General features: G+C 38.1%; 1 protein-coding gene across 7 annotated transcripts in view; it reads right to left on the bottom strand.

The window, feature by feature from the left end:
- Positions 1-402: 402 nt before the first annotated feature.
- Positions 403-18,690, bottom strand: part of LOC126428302 (lysine-specific demethylase 4C-like) — a 383,324-nt gene continuing 365,036 nt past the window's right edge. For all 7 annotated transcript variants that reach the window (XM_050090225.1, XM_050090224.1, XM_050090228.1 and 4 more), the window contains 2 exons: positions 13,539-13,619; positions 403-956 (listed from right to left, as the gene is read on the bottom strand). In XM_050090225.1, coding sequence (XP_049946182.1) covers positions 13,545-13,619 — 75 coding nt within the window. In that variant the 3' untranslated portion in view covers positions 403-956; positions 13,539-13,544. The remainder of the gene's footprint in view (positions 957-13,538; positions 13,620-18,690) is intronic.

Here is an 18,690-nt window from a genome sequence, read left to right as displayed (position 1 = left end):
CAAGGAATACAGCGGTGGGTTTCAGTTGATGTGCTGGCCCCCCAACTTACCAGATCTGAATCCCATCAAACACTTCTGGGACGTGACTGAACTTGGCATCAGAGCTCATCGCCTCCCTCCCCGGAATTTATGGGAATTAGGTGACTCGTGTGTGAAGATGTGGTGAGATTTCCCTCCAGCGACCTACCGAGGCCTTACTAATTCCGTGCCACAACACACCGTTGTTGTTATCTGTGCCAAAGGCGGATATACCAGCTATTAGGTAGATGGTCATAATGTTCTCACAGTGTACATAAGTGTGTGTAGATGGGACAAAGGAATGGAGGAGATAGTACATCAGTAAGAAACAACTGAAAGGTTCGCTCGTTAATATATAAAATAAAACTTCTCTCTTTTCTCCATATTTAAAACTTTTTTAATGGTGCTTTTGTTGTAATGACAAGAAATGTCAAAGAAAACGCTGCCAGTTTACAGTGCAACTCAGTGAATCTAAGTGAAACTATAGTCAATGCTGTACTCCGACAGACAGTTCCACACTAATAGTCTGTGTCAACTCAGTCTCTAGAGACAAAAAAAATACTTAAGAACTCACTCAAATCTATACATAATACAAAATATATGGAAGCAGGATTGTACAGTTTCTCTGAGACACAACACCAATCGTCGGGCGATCGACCACCTTCTGTCGTAATCAGAGCATGTGTTATGTGGCTCTCACAGTGACGCCGATCGCATTTTCGAGAACAAAATAAATTCACACTGTTTTGTGACTATTTACAATAGAATGTTCACAAAGTGTCAATATAACGTATGAGCTACTAATGCTACAAAAACTGGAAGTTTCGGCTAAATCTGAGGGAAGAGACAGAGCACTCCTCGGTGGAATGGCCACGTGTGGGCACGGCTGACAGGAGATGGAAGCTGGCAGTTACTCACAAACTGGAAGCTAGGCAAGCCTGAAACAAAGTAGAAAATCATTCGTTAGCACTCATTAAATTAGTTTTCATTCTCAGGGACTGTGCCCTTATTTTTAATTCCAAAACGTAATGTACTTTGTGGATAGCCCTCATATTTTTGTCTTTTCCGTTTTCAAATTTTACATTAATTACATTGCAGATAATCTAAAAGAATACTCAGTATATTGTATTTATTTATATTTTTTTTAAAGAGCGTAAAGGGAACAGTCAATAGGAATTTGGAACTGCAAATAAATTTCCAGGAATGGATTGTAAGGCATACTTCTTATATAAAATTTGGCAGTTTTATCATGTTACAGATGATGGTTTACATGCACGGTGGTGATATTCATCATAAACATGTATGAAGCAGTAGTTTACAGACCATTTTGCACATGTTATAGATCCTGCATTTTTACAACTACAGTTGTTTTAAAGTCTCTATAGAATAACAAACTTGGTTTACATTTATAAAATGTTCTGTTTCATCGCACAATTTGGCAGAAAATTGTGCAGAATGCGCCATCTTGCTCGAATATTGGTGAGGACAGCTGGTGACATACAGTGGAATGTGTTTTGATGCAGCCTTTTTGGATGTGATTGGTTTTCCTCTCTCAGTGATACATCTGTAGTTTTGAAGCTTTTTGATCAAATTCTTTACCTGATGACAAAAACAGAAATCACAGGGTTGCACAAGCGTAGTGTGGGAATCACTTCAATACTGCTCAAAGAAAGAAAGATTGACATTGAAAATAAAAGAAGAAAAAAGAAGTTTGCACAAAGCTACTCAATGCCACAAGCTTCAGAATACCATTCCCCACACTTTCTCCTACACCAGTTGCTGCATGGAATCTAAGATAATGTAAAGGTGGCCCACATGATGCCTTTCTTGTGTTCAACTTTGCGCATGTGCATAAATTTCCAGTACTGCAACTACACATGCACACTTGTGCATGTGTAATTACCTGGAAATGGAGGCCACATATAAAGCACATTGCTTTCTGGCTTTGGTGGGAGTCTTTGCGCTGTTGAGCAAATGACAGGCAGTTGGGCCCATATGTGTTTGACTGCGTAGTGTGATGCCTTATGTTGTGAAGTGATTTAGTGCAATGGAATGCTGCTCCTAAAGATTATTTGAATAAAATTTTGAGATGTGATGTTCTGAGCATCAAGTAGTAGATAAAAAGCTCTGATCATATTACTTTAAATAATAAGATACCATAAGTTTCAAAGCTGGAAAACAGAGCAGTATAAGCCAGAATTTATGAAAAACATTTATGAAAACTGTGGACAAATATTCATGCTACAGTGACTTAATAGTGCAACAGAGGAACCTGACATCCAAATGAAAGAAATGATGGGGTATGTGTAGGCCCTCAACAAACTACTAGAAATAGAAATGATGCAAAAAATACAAAATTGGAAAGCACAACCTCTGCTCTAGTGGATTCCAACATCTATAAAATTCTAAATTTGTTGAGCCTGAGGATGTTAATCTATATGTAATCTTTCACGATTAAAGTTTTGTGAAGAACTTTTTTTTTTTATATACAATAAAATACAAAAGATGCAATCACAGTTAATTAACATACACATTATGACCAAGAACCTCCATGAACTATCTCTCACTTTCAGGAATAATGACTGAAATAGTTTGTTTCGAAGTACAAAATAAACAGTTCAAAGTGGTACTGGTATATAAGTCACCTGTTACCAGCTAACAAAATGTTACTGTAGCCTTATTGCTGAAGTTTCTCTGACTAGAAAATCCAGAATCTCGCTGTGACTTGCTCCTGAAATTTGTAAACAAAATATTGTCACTCTGTATTTCTCATACCTCTCATATTTACATACTTTTTTACCTACATCACTTTTGCGTTTTCTTTTTCTGTCACCCTCTCATCACAGTACACACACCATAAGGTCCCAGACAAAGATCCACAGCAGACTGCTTGTGCTGTGAGGCAATGTGCGGATGCAAGAATGCATGTGTATGCATGCATTCTTTCCACCAATTTTTGTGCACACCCTTCTGGTCCCGAGTGTCTGCACTTGCATACGTGGAAAGAGGCACCATATGGATCTACCTTAAATGGCTCGTGCATCACCCGATCTGTTCCAAAAACGCTATTTTTTCCAAACACTTAGCCACCTGGAGCTCCAATGTCTGTCACACTTGTTTCTGGTGAAGCCAAGCATTTACCACAAATTTGGACAAAATCAGTGGTGACAAGTAGATGTCATCCCCTTGTCAGTTATAAGCATTTACTACAGTTAGTGGACAGCTCACCCACACATCCATTCACCCACATAGTACAGTATGTCCAGTTGGACTGCCTAGTTTTAAAATGAAATAACATGAAATCAAAGATTGATGGAAGAATGCAACAAATGGTATGATTGTTGTGAAAGTTGTGAGAATTTTATGCAGAAGTTTTGAAGTAATAGACAAAAATGCTGCAAATAGATGGCACTGTCACTGCAATACCTTGGCCTATAAATTGTATTCGAAAGCCCAGAGTGAGCACTTCCACCTCTGAAATGTGAAATGAGATTAGCATACCAAAGGAAGATACTGAAATCATGTATTCCACTGAACAGCATGCATTTCTGGTGCAGGACACTGTACTACAGCAAAAGATGCAGTTTTGAAACACAGTTTAATTTTCCAATGTGAAAACCATTTGTAAGCTCTTCAGCACATGTCAAAAGGTCGGTTAATGTGGCTGATGAGCTCATATGGAATGTCAGGTCCAGACCAACTGTAGTTACCCCTGAAAATGCCGCCACACTTTCTGGACACATCTGAACAAATCCATCTGAAGAACTGCACTGGACACTTGTTTGAAGCATTCGAGCATGGGTACAATACTGAAAAAAAATCCACACATTTCCTTCAAAATTCAAAGTCAGCAGGTCACACCCACACCCACTGTGTGATAAATGGCTGACTTTGTGAATGCAGCAATTGATAATGAAGGAGTTGATGTTCAATACAATGATGAAAATACAGGATATAACCAGCAGTAAATACACCAACAGCTGTATATTCATCTCTTGTTCACAGATGAAGCACACGTCCACAGGAATAAACAAAAGTGGCAATTTATGTTTCCAAAAATCCCCATTTGTGTTAAGCGTTGCAATCTCCCAGATTTAGTGTTTAGGCTGAAAAGGCATTATCAGTTCTTTTTTATGCAATAATTGATATCTGATGAATGTTATGTTGCAACTTCAGAACAACTGTAGTTTACACAAGGTGGGACCTGTCCACATCACACCAAACAGGTGTTTTGCTTTCTCGATAAATATTTCAGGAATACTGTCTTTGTGTTGGATTACCCAACATATACTGATACAAGCATGAATTGGCCTCTCTGTTCACGCAGGCTGACTTGTGAATATTTTTTGCAGACTGCATTGAAAGACACTCCCTACCAGAACTATACCATCATGCCAAATGAGGTCAGATCATCAATCTCTGTGGCGACTGAAACTATTTCCCTTGAGACACTACAAGATGTGAGGGCAAGTTTCACTGTTCATTCACACCACCTCTCTACTGAAGGTAGAGGACATTTTGGAAAGATTGAAATGTGATTACAAAAACTTTTTGTAGAGAATGAATTTATTTATATATGCTGATACAAAATGTACAGCACACAGTGCAATCTATTAGCAGTTTCTACTGTTCTGAAATTGTATGAACTTCTTACTGTATTCACAATAAATATGCTTTTGTTGCACCCTTCTATCAATTTCTGATTTCATGTTATTTAATTTTAAAAACAATTAGTCCTTTTTTAACACCGTGTAAGTTCTGTAAATTCATTCATGAGAGACAGAAGGAAGTAAGTTTAAAGTTTAATATCTTACACATACCAATTTCATCAGGGACAGAGTTACTTATGTTTAGCTTCAAGTTTTCATGGTTTGGTTTTGCCTCAGATAGTTTGTCTTTGATAGGACTTGAGGCTGGGGTTGAGGATCGTGTTGTACAATATGGAGAGGAGGCATACATTATACTTATCTTGGCTTTTGTTGTGGAGGAAAATCAACTCTTAATTCTGTTTATTATGATACCTGCTTCACACAGCTGTACTTAATATGGTTTCTAATCACTACTGAACTTGACAAAACAACTGTTATAAGGTGTATAAAATGAAACACAATGAAGCAAGCAACATGATATATTTCCTGAATGAATTTTCACTCTGCAGTGGTATTGGAATGGCATTTTCTTCCAGGTATGCTAGTCTCGCAACTTCTGTGAAATTTGGAAGATAGGAGATGAGGTATGGGCAACAGTGAATCTGTTAGCATGGGTGGTTAGTCTTGCCTGGACAGCTCAGAGAGTAGAGTTCTTGCCAGTGAAAGGCAAAGTTATTAGGTCTGAGTCCAGATCTGGGACACAATTTTAATCTGCCAAGGAAATTCAACATTGCACACTGGTGGCTATATTCAAATACATATGAATATACACAACCTATATATGTGATATGTACACAAATGTTTCTATAATGCTTTCCTGAAGACGAGTGGCAGTACTGTGTAGGCAGCCAGTGCAACAAAGGATCCATTAAGGCAGGACTGGTGAGCAGTGATAAAACTTGTAACAGCTGATGGATGCTGACCAGTGGCCTCACACTGGCGTATTCAGAAAGGAACTGAGCTGTTAATGTTTGGTGAGGGAGCAGCAGTACTGTGAAGTTCTAGTTAAACCCACAAAGTCACGAATGACACGTGTTCACGATGGGGTTAATACTGCCTGTTAACGAAGTGCTAAAGATTTGACACCAACAAATAAATAATTGATGAGGCACATATTTCACAGATCCAGTATCCTGTGATAGAGCACAGATATGGAAAAAGTCAAGACATCTAATTCATTAATATGTTCGTGTCATTAACAATCACCTACAGTGGTTAAAAATACAAATTTCATATATTACCTAAACACAGAGCTTGATTCATGGAGGACAAAGTCTATTTTAATGACTTGCAGGACACAAGCAATGCAGTTAACAAGTTTCCAGTTGCAGACAAGCCAAGGAAGTGTAAGAGATTGTTGGAAACAGTTTAGATGAACTGTGTATAGCAGCTTGCATAAATTTAATGAACAGCATCTTATTTCCAAACAAATGCCTCTCTGTTGCATTTCAATAATTTTATTATGCCACTGGTGTTTGGGTTAAGTCCACCATCAGGAAATCAGGCAGAGGAGGAGGTTACAGACAATCATTCAGTAATGAACCTACATCAACATTAACCTGAAATAGGTTATTTACATCAGATCTGCATTATTTAATTACATAACCCCTATTCATATAAACTGAGAATATCTTATGCAGTGAATAGTCCTCTGTGACTGGAAAATATGATTACATCACTTCTGTTTACAGAAAGAGTAAAAGAATCGATGCAAAAAATTACAGACCGATAACTGATTTCCATCTGTTACAAGGTCCTGGAGAATATCCTAAGCTAAAACATTATGGCATTACTTCATTCCTTCACAGAGTCTTGCATTCAGTAGAGGCAAGTTAACAGGTGGATTCCATTCCCAGATTTCAGAAACTTATTCTACACTGTACAACACGGTTTGTTTCCTAACTGAGCTATGATGAATAAAACTTCTCAGATTCCATCCATTTCACTGTGTCAGAACTCTGCAAACTTCCAATGAGATTCACTCTCACCATCTTCTGGAGAAGTGTTTATGTGGGATCCCACGAGTATATCTGAGTTGCCACTCAGGTACATATATGAGATGCCTGCAGAATTTCAACACTTCTCCAGACGGTTACGAGAGTGAAACTCATTTAAAGTTTGCAGAGTTTCGACACAGCCACACGGATGGAAGCCTGAAAAGATTTCATCCACAGCTTGGAAGTTCTACATTCACATATGAGCTATGATGGTATGGAATATTTTCACAGATATGTGACTGGTACAATCAATTTTAGAATAATAAAACCCTTTATATTGTATTGGGGGGGGGGGGGGGGGATGTTCAACAGAAATGAAAGTGACATCAGGTGTGCCTTTGTCCTGCATCAGTGTAGGATTGGCGTGGCTAAATGCCCTCCTTGTAACCACGCCATTACCCTGGGATGAAAATACAGGATAAAAACAACAGTAAATAAACCAACAGCTGTATTTTCATCTCTGATTGATTTCCGGAGGCAACTAGTTTCAGTATTCCACTATGCCTTCATCAGGCCCTCTATGGTAATGTGGTGGCTCAGTTTCTGTTGCAAACAAAAAAGTATCATGCAAAAGCAAACCAATATCTGCACCAGCATATGTGACATAGCTGTACAATCCTAAACAATCAGTTCTCAGACTGTTAACTTTTGTAAGGACATGTGGAAGAGAAAATTGATAAAACCATTGAAACAAACACATGTGAGAGAGTAATATTTGTTAATTTCATACCACGTTTAGGTTCCAGATTACAAATGTTGCTCAATGTTATGACCATATGCAGCCGTGACAGTCCGGGTACCATTTCACAACTGTTCATGGAACCTTTCGAATAGTGGACCATGGAATGTTATGACAGGGCTTGTACACTGCTTGAAGATCACGTACTGCATCCAGAATTGTCAGCCATGACAACAGTAAATTCTTCAACAATTTGTGGTGAAATTGGCCATCGGGCTCTCCCACCAGTAATTTCCCAAATTGTTAGTTAATTCAAACTTCCAAAGTATGTTCTTCAACTCCAGTGGGGAAAGATCACCTCACCATATTGCTTAAATGCATCAATATTCATCAATATTTGCAAAAAGCAGGAGAACTATTACTGTTGTTTTGATAAAACAGCTTTTTGAGTAAAGCCCCGCTCACCTTGTCCAGACTCATGCTGACTGTCTGCAACTGTAATGCACACTGATTCTCGTGTTTCAACCCTATGTCACTGTACCAGTATGGGTGCCTAATGGCAAGTCATGACACTAACACTGCTACCAATTCAAATCCTGCAGCTCACAGTCTGAACATCATTCCTATAAATTTGGGTACCTATACTGTAAATAATTTTTGGTCTGCTCTTGCTCAAGCAGTGAAAGTTTGATTATACCACCCCATGAACAAACAATTTATCAGATAGAAGTGGCAGCACTATCAGATTGTTCTCTGAAGCTCTTGTGGTCTGCAGGGAAGTATTGTCATTGGACAGTCATAAGAAAATGCAAAATGACTTGGACAAAATCTCTAACTGGTTTAATGACTGGTAGCTCTCTTTAAACACTTGAAAAAAGAGAAAAAAACCAACAGTATCCAATTACAAGAGCACCAGTGCTGAACCTCTTGAATATATCACAGTGATACTAAGTGGTGATATAAAATGGAGGAACATGTGAAATTGGTTTATTAAACATGCTTGGCTTAAAATGTTGAACATGGCTGGAGGTAGTGTTGCAATAGTAGAAAGTTTATTGAAAACCCCTTGACCTATAGTTTGTCATCTTTAAAACCATCTTCTTCAGATGGATGCTTAACATTATATACATGTTCAAATATAGTTATAAAGGAAAAGAAAAGCAAATCACTGACTTGCAAAGAATTTTTACACTTTCTGGTTACATGATGTGGAGGTATGTTAAGTACGTAGGCATAAGGCACACATGAAGGTCAAATTCACCTCCATAACGACAAAACCACAAAATACCATCCTGACTCTCATCAGAAAGGGCTTCACAAATGCAAATAGTGAAATGATGTCGTGCTGATGTCTCCCGAGTTGAGAAAAGTTTAGGGCACAACATGGCTGTACACGTATATGTGGAATAAGTGTGTAAAAGTGCGAAAGAGAATAGCACTAAATTGCTAAAAATGGATAAATTAATAAAGTACTGATAAAGAAAAAGAGGTACTTAGTAACCTTATGGCAGTATAAAAGAATAACACATGGCATTGTATTTGGCTGTCGCTCAAAAATTTTTATAGAAACCATGAATTAAGTCAAATATAAAATAACTTGAAGTACATCATTTGTATGCGAAGAAAGCAAGGACGGGGCAAGAGGGAGGGATGGGGGAGAGACAAATAGCTGAAAGAGGGGATCTTGAGGATCTGACATGCCAATTGGACAGAATATGGCACAATATTCCTCAGGAGGACATCCAATGACTATATCAGCCAGTGCCAAGCCAAATAACTCTCATTTGGATAATTCCTTCATGGTGAGCCTTTTTTCCCCTTAGAGTGTATAATGTATAACTTGCATAGAGATCATTACTAGAAGGTATGTTATTAGCCCTTTAATTCCTTTGTTTACAATTTTTCTAATCAGTATCCTTTAACTATGTACTGACTGAAACTTCCTGGCATATTAAAAGCGTGTGCCAGACTGGGACTTGATCCCACTACCTTTATCCTTCACACAAAAGTCTCTTCTATCTGAGCTACCTGAGCACTATGACCTTTATGTACTCACTCATTCTATAACCACGGGGCTCTGACTGGCGTAGTCCCATTGAACCTCGTAGAGAAACTTAAGAAATTAAAAGACAATAAAAAATAGGGAATGTACAAAGATATGCAGCCAGCCAATGGATAAACAAAATAGGACACAAAACATTAATAATGGTACAAAGTACACTACAATGGACTGATTGATGCTTGTGGAATATGTATGTTATAGATGTAGATCAGACGACATACATAAATACCAGGAAATGGTTAAAATTAAGTACAATACAAAGTATTTGCATGTTTTTTGAAACAAGAATAAGTTGCATTACAATTTGAAAAACTACACATTAGTACAGAGTAGCAAAACTCCATACTTTTCTGTACAATACATATAGGGTGTTACAAAAAGGTACGGCCAAACTTTCAGGAAACATTCCTCACACACAAAGAAAGAAAATATGTTACGTGGACATGTGTCCGGAGACGCTTAATTTTCATGTTAGAGCTCATTTTATTACTTCTCTTCAAATCACATTAATCATGGAATGGAAATACACAGCAACAGAACGTACCAGCATGACTTCAAACACTTTGTTACAGGAAATGTTCAAAATGTCCTCCGTTAGCAAGGATACATGCATCCACCCTCCGTCGCATGGAATCCCTGATGTGCTGATGCAGCCCTGGAGAATGGCGTGTTGTATCACACCCGTCCACAATACGAGCACGAAGAGTCTCTACATTTGGTACCGGGGTTGCGTAGACAAGAGCTTTTTGCCCCCATAAATGAAAGTCAAGAGGGTTGAGGTCAGGAGAGCATGGAGGCCATGGAATTGGTCCGCCTCTACCAATCCATCGCTCACCGAATCTGTTGTTGAGAAGCATACGAACACTTCGACTGAAATGTGCAGCAGCTCCATCGTGCATGAACCACATGTTGTGTCGTACTTGTAAAGGCACATGTTCTAGCAGCACAGGTAGAGTATCCCGTATGAAATCATGATAACGTGCTTCATTGAGGGAAGGTGGAAGCACATGGGGCCCAATCAAGACATCACCAACAATGCCTGCCCAAACGTTCACAGAAAATCTGTGTTGATGACATGATTGCACAATTGCATGTGGATTCTCATCAGCCCACGCATGTTGATTGTGAAAATTTACAATTTGATCACGTTGGAATGAAGCCTCATCTGTAAAGAGAGCATTTGCACTGAAATGAGGATTGACACATTGTTGGATGAACCATTCGCAGAAGTGTACCCATGGAGGCCAATCAGCTGCTGATAGTGCCTGCACACGCTGTAGATGGTACGGAAACAACTGGTTCTCTCGTAGCACTCTCCATACAGTGACGTGGCCAACGTTACCTTGTACAGCAGCAACTTCTCTGACGCTGACATTAGGGTTATCGTCAACTGCACGAATAATTGCCTCGTCCACTGCAGGTGTCCTCATCGTTCTAGGTCTTCCCCAGTCGCGAGTCATAGGCTGGAATGTTCCGTGCTCTCTAAGATGCCGATCAATTGCTTCGAACGTCTTCCTGTCGGGATACCTTCGTTCTGGAAATCTGTCTCGATACAAACGTACCGCACCACGGCTATTGCCCTGTGCTAATCCATACATGAAACGAGCATCTGCCAACTCCGCATTTGTAAACATTGCACTGACTGCAAAACCACGTTCGTAATGAACACTAACCTGTTGATGCTACGTACTGATATGCTTGATGCTAGTACTGTAGAGCAATGAGTCGCATGTCAACACAAGCACCGAAGTCAACATTACCTTCCTTCAATTGGGCCAACTGGCGGTGAATCGAGGAAGTACAGTACATACTGACGAAACTAAAATGAGCTCTAACATGGAAATTAAGCGTTTCCGGACACATATCCACATAACATCTTTTCCTTATTTGTGTGTGATGAATGTTTCCTGAAAGTTTGGCCGTACCTTTTTGTAACACCCTGTATAACATATGTCTTAACAAGAAGTCAAAGACATGATGACCAGAGGATAGATGTTAGGATAATGCCTCTAGTGAAGATTTAGCCACAGCAAACTAGAGGAGCGTGAGATATCCTGACAACATAATTTCACAGACAGTATGAGAAGAAAAGAATGTAACTGACTTGAAAGGTGAAGCAACAACCACAATACAGTCAATTATTCCATACATCAGATTTGGAATCATGATGGGCCACTGTGAAAAAATAGACCATTATGATAAGATATGAAGACATCTGTCATATTTATGTGAAAAATAAGGAAATCTACGGTGCATCAAACCAGTTCAGATCCATGATTACCTCTAAGCTAATTAACTGCCTTTTGACAGAAACATTGCCAAATAAGACAGCATGTTTTCTAAAATCAGCAGTTATCCTGGAACAAAAGGACGATCTAACCCTGTAAGAAATCTTCTAATAATAGGTGTTTTACATACAGGGTGGCGCATGAAATGTGTTACTATTTTGTTTTTGAATACAAACTTTATTGTCAATACTATATGAAAGGAACATATACTACAATGAAGAGCCGTCCATGGAAATTTGTTCTAACTCAGCACATGCTCAATACGTCCACCATTTCATTTCCTAACTTCCTTCAAACGAACACTGAAGTTAGTGATTGCCCTACGGCACATGTCTTCCGTAATGTCACTGCAAGCTTGAAGAATAAGTCTTCTGAGCTCCATTAAATCACGTGAACGTTGCGGGAAAATTTTTTCCTTTAGGTACCCCCAAAGAAAAAAGTCACATGGATTGAAGTCTGGACTATTGGGGGGCCAATTTTGTCCATCATTGAAGCGACCTGGAAACCTGAGTGAAATGCTCGTGTGAAAACTCCAACACAGTGTTTGCAGTATGTGGCCTTGCTCCATGTTGCATGAACCACTGCGTGTTGAAGAGCAAGGCAGTAGCAAGAAGCTGTGGAATGAAGCTATTGCGAAGCACGCTCAAATAACGTTCGCTGTTCACAGTTTCTTCGAAGAAAAAGGGTGCAATAAGTCCGTGACTGGAAATTGCTGCACACACTATAATCCTCGGAGCATAATGTTGTCGTTCATGAAGCACTTGTGGGTTTTCAGTGGCCCAAAAGCGTACATTTTGTTTGTTAACCACACCATCTAAATGAAAATGCGCCTCGTCTGAAAACCAAACGTTGTTGAGAGTTTCTTCCCTATCCTCCGCCCACTGAGCAAACAGTAGTCTCTGCTGCTGCTGTTCTTCAGTGAGCTTCTGTGCACAGGTCATCTTGTATGGGTACATATGGAGGTCACTTTTAAGAATGCGTTGAACGGAGCGTCTGGATATTTCCAGTTGCACTGCCACTTTTCTACACGATTTCCCGGGCCTTCTCTGTACAGCAACTTGTACTGCTTCAATATTGTCCAGCAAACAAACAGGCTTAGGCCGAGGTTGCTTCGCTTCCAATACTGTTCCTTCCTGTACAAATGCATCGTGCAACCTGTGGACAGTCTTCTTGCAAGGGACCCATCGTGTGTTAAACTGTTTTCGAAAATGCCTGTGAGTCACAACAAGGCTTTTTGTTTCATGAAAAAGTACCACAATTGCCGATCATTGCTGTGTTGTCAGTGTTCCATTGTCAGCCATTGCTGCTTACTAGTCTCCTAGCAGCAGTATTGTGAATTACACGTCATTTCGTAACTCATTTGTTTTTCCAAGCTCTGCTGGTACTGCTGTAGAGACCCCAGCGGGATATCTAAAGTGCGTTGTAAATTGTGAAAGAAACAATTGGTAACACATTTCGTGCACCACCCTGTATTTAATTTAAGCTGATATATTTTCCTGTCTTCTATCACATCACAGCATGATGCTCTTATAATGGAATCTGACAAACTGAAAAATAAGGAGTAGATCATAACTAAATATATAGTACTACATAAATACAGCATCTGTATTAGAAAAAAGTGAGGCACTTCTCTTACATAATGTGCAACTATCCCCACAGCAGGTAATATTGGTCTCAGCAAATTAACTGAATCTTACACAGCAATAAGATTAGGAAGCAAATTAAAGGAAAAAATTACATAAAATTTTGCACAAATCTCCTTATAATCTTTCTCATTGTCACTGTACCTCATAAAGTATTGCAGATACAACTGTCAGTTCTCTTTATGACATTTAAATTCCTTACCAGTTATCACAAATTCTCATCCTTAACACGAAAAAGTTCTTCGTGTCTGAATGTTCTCTTCTCTGAGTTGTTCAGAACAACCTGGAATGTAGAAGCCTCACATTAAACAAATGTCAGTCAGATGCAAAACTAAATATATGAGGGGTATTCAATAATTAAAGAAAACAAATTGATATAGAAATGGAACAGTCTGTAGGACAAGATTTGAACTTTCATTGTTTTAGGTCAGTATCACTGGGACGAGCCGAGAACAGCCGACATATAAAAATTGTACTGCTTATAACATCAATACTGCATTTAACAATGAAGTGTCCATTCAGAGTTTGCACATTAGTTGAACAACATTAAGTGATCTGTTTTCTGCTTTCTAAAGGTAAAAACCAATTACTGGTAAAATCTTTTCTCAAACAATTTCACAGTACAGTGAATGTTGTACGAGCCACATAAATTTTTATAAGTGGGTAGAACAGTTCAAAAATGGTCGAACCTCAGTGACCGGTGAGCAGTGTCCCTCCCAGCTGGTAAGAAGTGTCAACTTCTTCATTCAATACCTTCCCTGACAACATTATCCATAAAGGTGAACATAACAGCAAAAACAGTTGTAGTAATTGTTGGGACACTTCATAACATTATCAGTAACACACTCTACTACAGCAAAACAAGCATCAGATGGGAACTGAATGAGTTGATGCGACAATGCGAGGAAAGAAGATTTGCAGTATTTACAGACTTGACAGAATGCTATGAAAGGAAAAGTGACCCTTTTCTAAACAAGATTTTAATGTGTGATGAAACTTGGGTTCACAGTTTTGAACCCAAGTCCATAAGACAAAGCACACAATGGAAGCAACACAACGCTCACATGTTCGAAAGAAATTCAAAATGCAAGCATCAGCAGAAAAGTCACATTGACTGTCTTTTTGGATGCCCGAGGTGTTATCTTTCATAATTATTTGGAAGATCAGTGTAATGATACCTTCATTACAATGTATGCAGATGACACTTCAGGCCTTTGTTGGGGAAATGAAATGATATTCTTAATCTCAGCATAGAGGTAAAAAAAAAAAAAATTATAGATATTGCAAAGGAAAAGATTGAAAATGACAATCTAAAAGTCAACTGACAAAAAACAAATATAATCCCCTTCAATGTTGGTGATTTGCAAACTTGTATTGATTCTCAAGATAGTAATATTGTAGGGAAAATCTGCAGTGAGTGTAAATTCCTAGGTATATGCATAGATAGCAAACTACTATGGAAACAACAAATTGACAATGTATGTGCAAGGCTATCATCTAGCCTGTATGTTTTAAGAAGAATAGCTCCATATGTCAATACCCAAATGATGAGGATGATGTATTTTGGTTTAATACATCCATTTCTAGCATATGGTCTTGCACTGTGGGGCAGGGCTTCCAAAACTCATGTAGACCATGTATTTAAACTCCAGAAAAGAGCCTTGAGAATATTAGGCAAAAAAGATGCTAAAACATCATGTAAGGAATTCTTTATAGAATTTAAAATTCTGACTATCTATTCATATTAACCATAGAAGATAAGAAATATACCTGTCGTAATGCAGAAATTCATCATCACGATACTAGATAAGTACAAAATTACCATGTGATACACAGAAGACTGAAAAAAACTGCAAACAGTCCATATATTAATGAAGCAAAATACTTCACTGCACTGCCAAATGAACTGAAGTAATAACTGGAGAGATGTTCAAAAAACATCTAACATCATGGCTCATTGAGGAGTGCTTCTATAGCCTGCTGTAGAAACTAAAATCTAAAGTATTATTATGTCAAATAATTTGGACTACATTCTTAAGTTCCTAATATAAAGTATACTGTTGTATTGTACTACCAATTGCTATGCATGTAATTACATGTTTCACGCAAATAAATTACAAATTACAAAAATTACCATAAACAGGGTCTACTACTGAGACAAGCTGACAAACAAAGTAAAGAATGAGAGAAAAATATTGCGGGTCTCAAAGAAAATGTGAGCTATCACTACACGACATGATGCCGCTGCGGTGGATGATGCTGCTGCCAAATATGATCAATAATGGATGGCTGATGTTGGAGATCAGTCACAGTACCGCACATACCATCATGACAAAAGTTCCGGAAAGTTTGTGCACTGTCAGTTCCTCACAGGCTGCCAGAGGAGCAGAAATTGAACAGAATGTCAACAACACTGCTGCAAATGTTTTTTATTTCAGTCTTTGATCAGAATGTGAATTCTTTAGACGATGACCGGTTTCAGTCTGTAATGACCATCCTCAGATCTATAATATACAAATATATACACCTAGTGAGCAGTGTGTCCTTCAACATAATACAGCAATTCGTATCACAATACACTATCATACAACCAGGGAGATGCACAGAAAATATGGTAAAATGTACCTTTTTTACACCATGTCCTAAAGTGATTAGGCCATAATGGCATCGTCAAAACGTATAAATATAATCAGCATAGCACTGTCATAAAGATCTTAAATAAGGTGTAGAATAGGCCGCATCGTCCCACACAGTCATTATTGCAACTGGCTACTGGAGTACAGTAGCTAACAGAAATCTGTATCCCTACATCATCCCTAGATGTTGCTACAGTCCGCTTAGATGTAGTCATCATTTATGCAAAAAACATGATCTGATAAAAACACATTATGTGAAATAAATGTAGCAGACTTTTAAAATTGATAACTATCATAGAAACTAAATTGTGATACATTAAAAGATGAATACAGTTACCCATATAAAATTATTAAAAGAAATGTATGAATAGAATAGGACTGATCCTTTTTATGGTGAATTTATGGTCAACAATTAATATGCGTATTACATTGCCTGTAACAACCTATAAATTGCCTATGAAAGATAAAATGTCTATATGACAGCTGAAAAAGGACAGATCACTGATCTGATGTTATGTAGGCATGCACAGATCTTAAGAACTTAACCACTAGAGGGCTTTACATACAATGTAAACTTTTAAACAACATATTAACAGTCAATAAACAAAATTATATAGTCTGGTTATAGATTCAATGAGTAGGTAGGACATTATCAGTAACAGGATTAGTGCAATTAATGTACGGAAGTAAGGCAAATGCCTACTGTACTCGACATAAATCATCAAGTAAGGCTAGGTATAAATAAACGAGGCATTATTTGGTTATCGTAGTACGTTATCAAACAAAGCAAAGTAGGCGTTGGGCACAAAATCGCTTTGTCCATTGAGCACCCAAGTGGGCTCATGCTTTTTTGCTACAGGCAATGTAATACGTATATTAATTGTTGACCGTAAATTCACCATAAAAAGGATTGGTCCTATTCTATTCATACATTTCTCTTAATACTTTTATACGGGTAACTGTATTCGTCTTTTAATGTATCACAATTTAGTTTCTATGATAGTTATCAATTTTAAAAGTCTGCTACATTTATTTTACATGATGTGCTTTTATCAGATTATCTTTTTTGCGCAAATGATGACTACATCTAAGCTGACTGTAGAGACATCAAGGGATGATGTAGGGAAACAGATTTCTGTTAGCTACTGTACTTCAGTAGCCAGTTGCAATAATGACTGTTGGGTCGATGTGACCTCTTCTACACCTTATTTTAGATCTTTATGATGATGCTATGCTGATTATATTTATATGTTTTGATGATGCCATTATGGCCTAATCACTTTAGGACATGGTGTAAAAAAGGTACGTTCTACAGTATTTTCTGTACATCTCCATGATTGTATGATAGTGTACTGTGATATGAATTGCTGTATTATGTTGAAAGACACACTGCTCACCACGTGTATATATTTGTATATTATAGATCTGAGGATGGTCATTACGGACTGAAACTGGTCATCGTCTAAAGAATTCGTATTGTGATCAAAGACTGAAATAAAAAACATTTGACAGTATTGGATCACTGTTTGTATAAGCGACCATGTCGCAGTTGGTGAAACACTGCTGCACCTGGAATGACATCACAATGAAGAATATTGCTTCCTGTCTCATATAGTTATGGGAGATGAAACACAGTATCACAATTTTGAGCCAGAGAGTAAGCATCAGAGCCAAGAGTGAAGCATACGGGATCACTTCTACTGAAAAATTCCAAAGATCTGAATGCCATTCAAAGAGAGTCATAATGATCTTTTTCTTTGATCTGCTCCTCATTGACTTTCTGGAACATAGCACCACAGTTAACACACAGTGGTATGTGGACAGCTTGCAAAAACTGAAATACACCATCAAGTTGGCAGACAGCAATTCTGTTGCAGAACAATGCCCATCCATGTTTTCTGAGGCCATTTCAACTGTGCTGCAGAAATATCACTGGGAAGTCATTAAACATCCTCCACAAAATCCCCATATCTCCCCACATGATTTCCATATTTTTGGAATCTTGAATAATGACATTCGTGGCTGTCTATTTGCTCCTAACAGAGAGATGCATGCCTAGGTAGATCCGTAGCAACTGCAAACATATTTCCATGAAGGCATTTACAATTTCATCTCACAGTTGGATAAATGTATTAACAGCTAAATTTGAAATAATAACAAGTTTACTTACTTTTCTCCCATCTGCCTCACTTTCATTTAACTGCCCCCTAAATGTTGTAAACACTTCCACAATACCGACATTTGGACCAGACATTCAAAAGTAAATAAATTACAGCTGTTGCTGAACTATGTCAAGTCTCTTTTTACTATCTGTACTTGATTAGGATAGCACCTCCTAATAACCTGCATAAACCGAGGCCCTGCAGTGGGTAGCAGAGTGCACTCACATCCAAGAAGCGAGTCAGGTTACCTCAAATTAGGGTTTTCGACAGTTTCCCTAAATCGGTAAACGCAAATGCCACCCACCATGGATCCTAGGGATGGGACACAGCCTACTTTCTATCTTGTCCTGCTTCTATGAGTTTGTGTTCCATTTATAATAATAAAATTCTTGGAAAAATGTTAAACAGTAACTTATCTTCCTTCCTAGCAATTTGTAAAATGGACATATACACTTCTAGCCATTAAAATTGCTACACCAAGAAGAAATGCAGATGATAAATGGGTATTCATTGGACAAATATATTATATTACAACTGACATGTGATTACATTTTCA

The sequence above is a fragment of the Schistocerca serialis genome, chromosome 12 (genome assembly GCF_023864345.2).
Source record: "Schistocerca serialis cubense isolate TAMUIC-IGC-003099 chromosome 12, iqSchSeri2.2, whole genome shotgun sequence".
Taxonomy (NCBI): Eukaryota; Metazoa; Arthropoda; class Insecta; order Orthoptera; family Acrididae; genus Schistocerca; species Schistocerca serialis.
The sequence above is the reverse complement of the archived record's forward strand: the minus strand, read 5'-3'. Positions and strand labels throughout refer to the sequence as shown.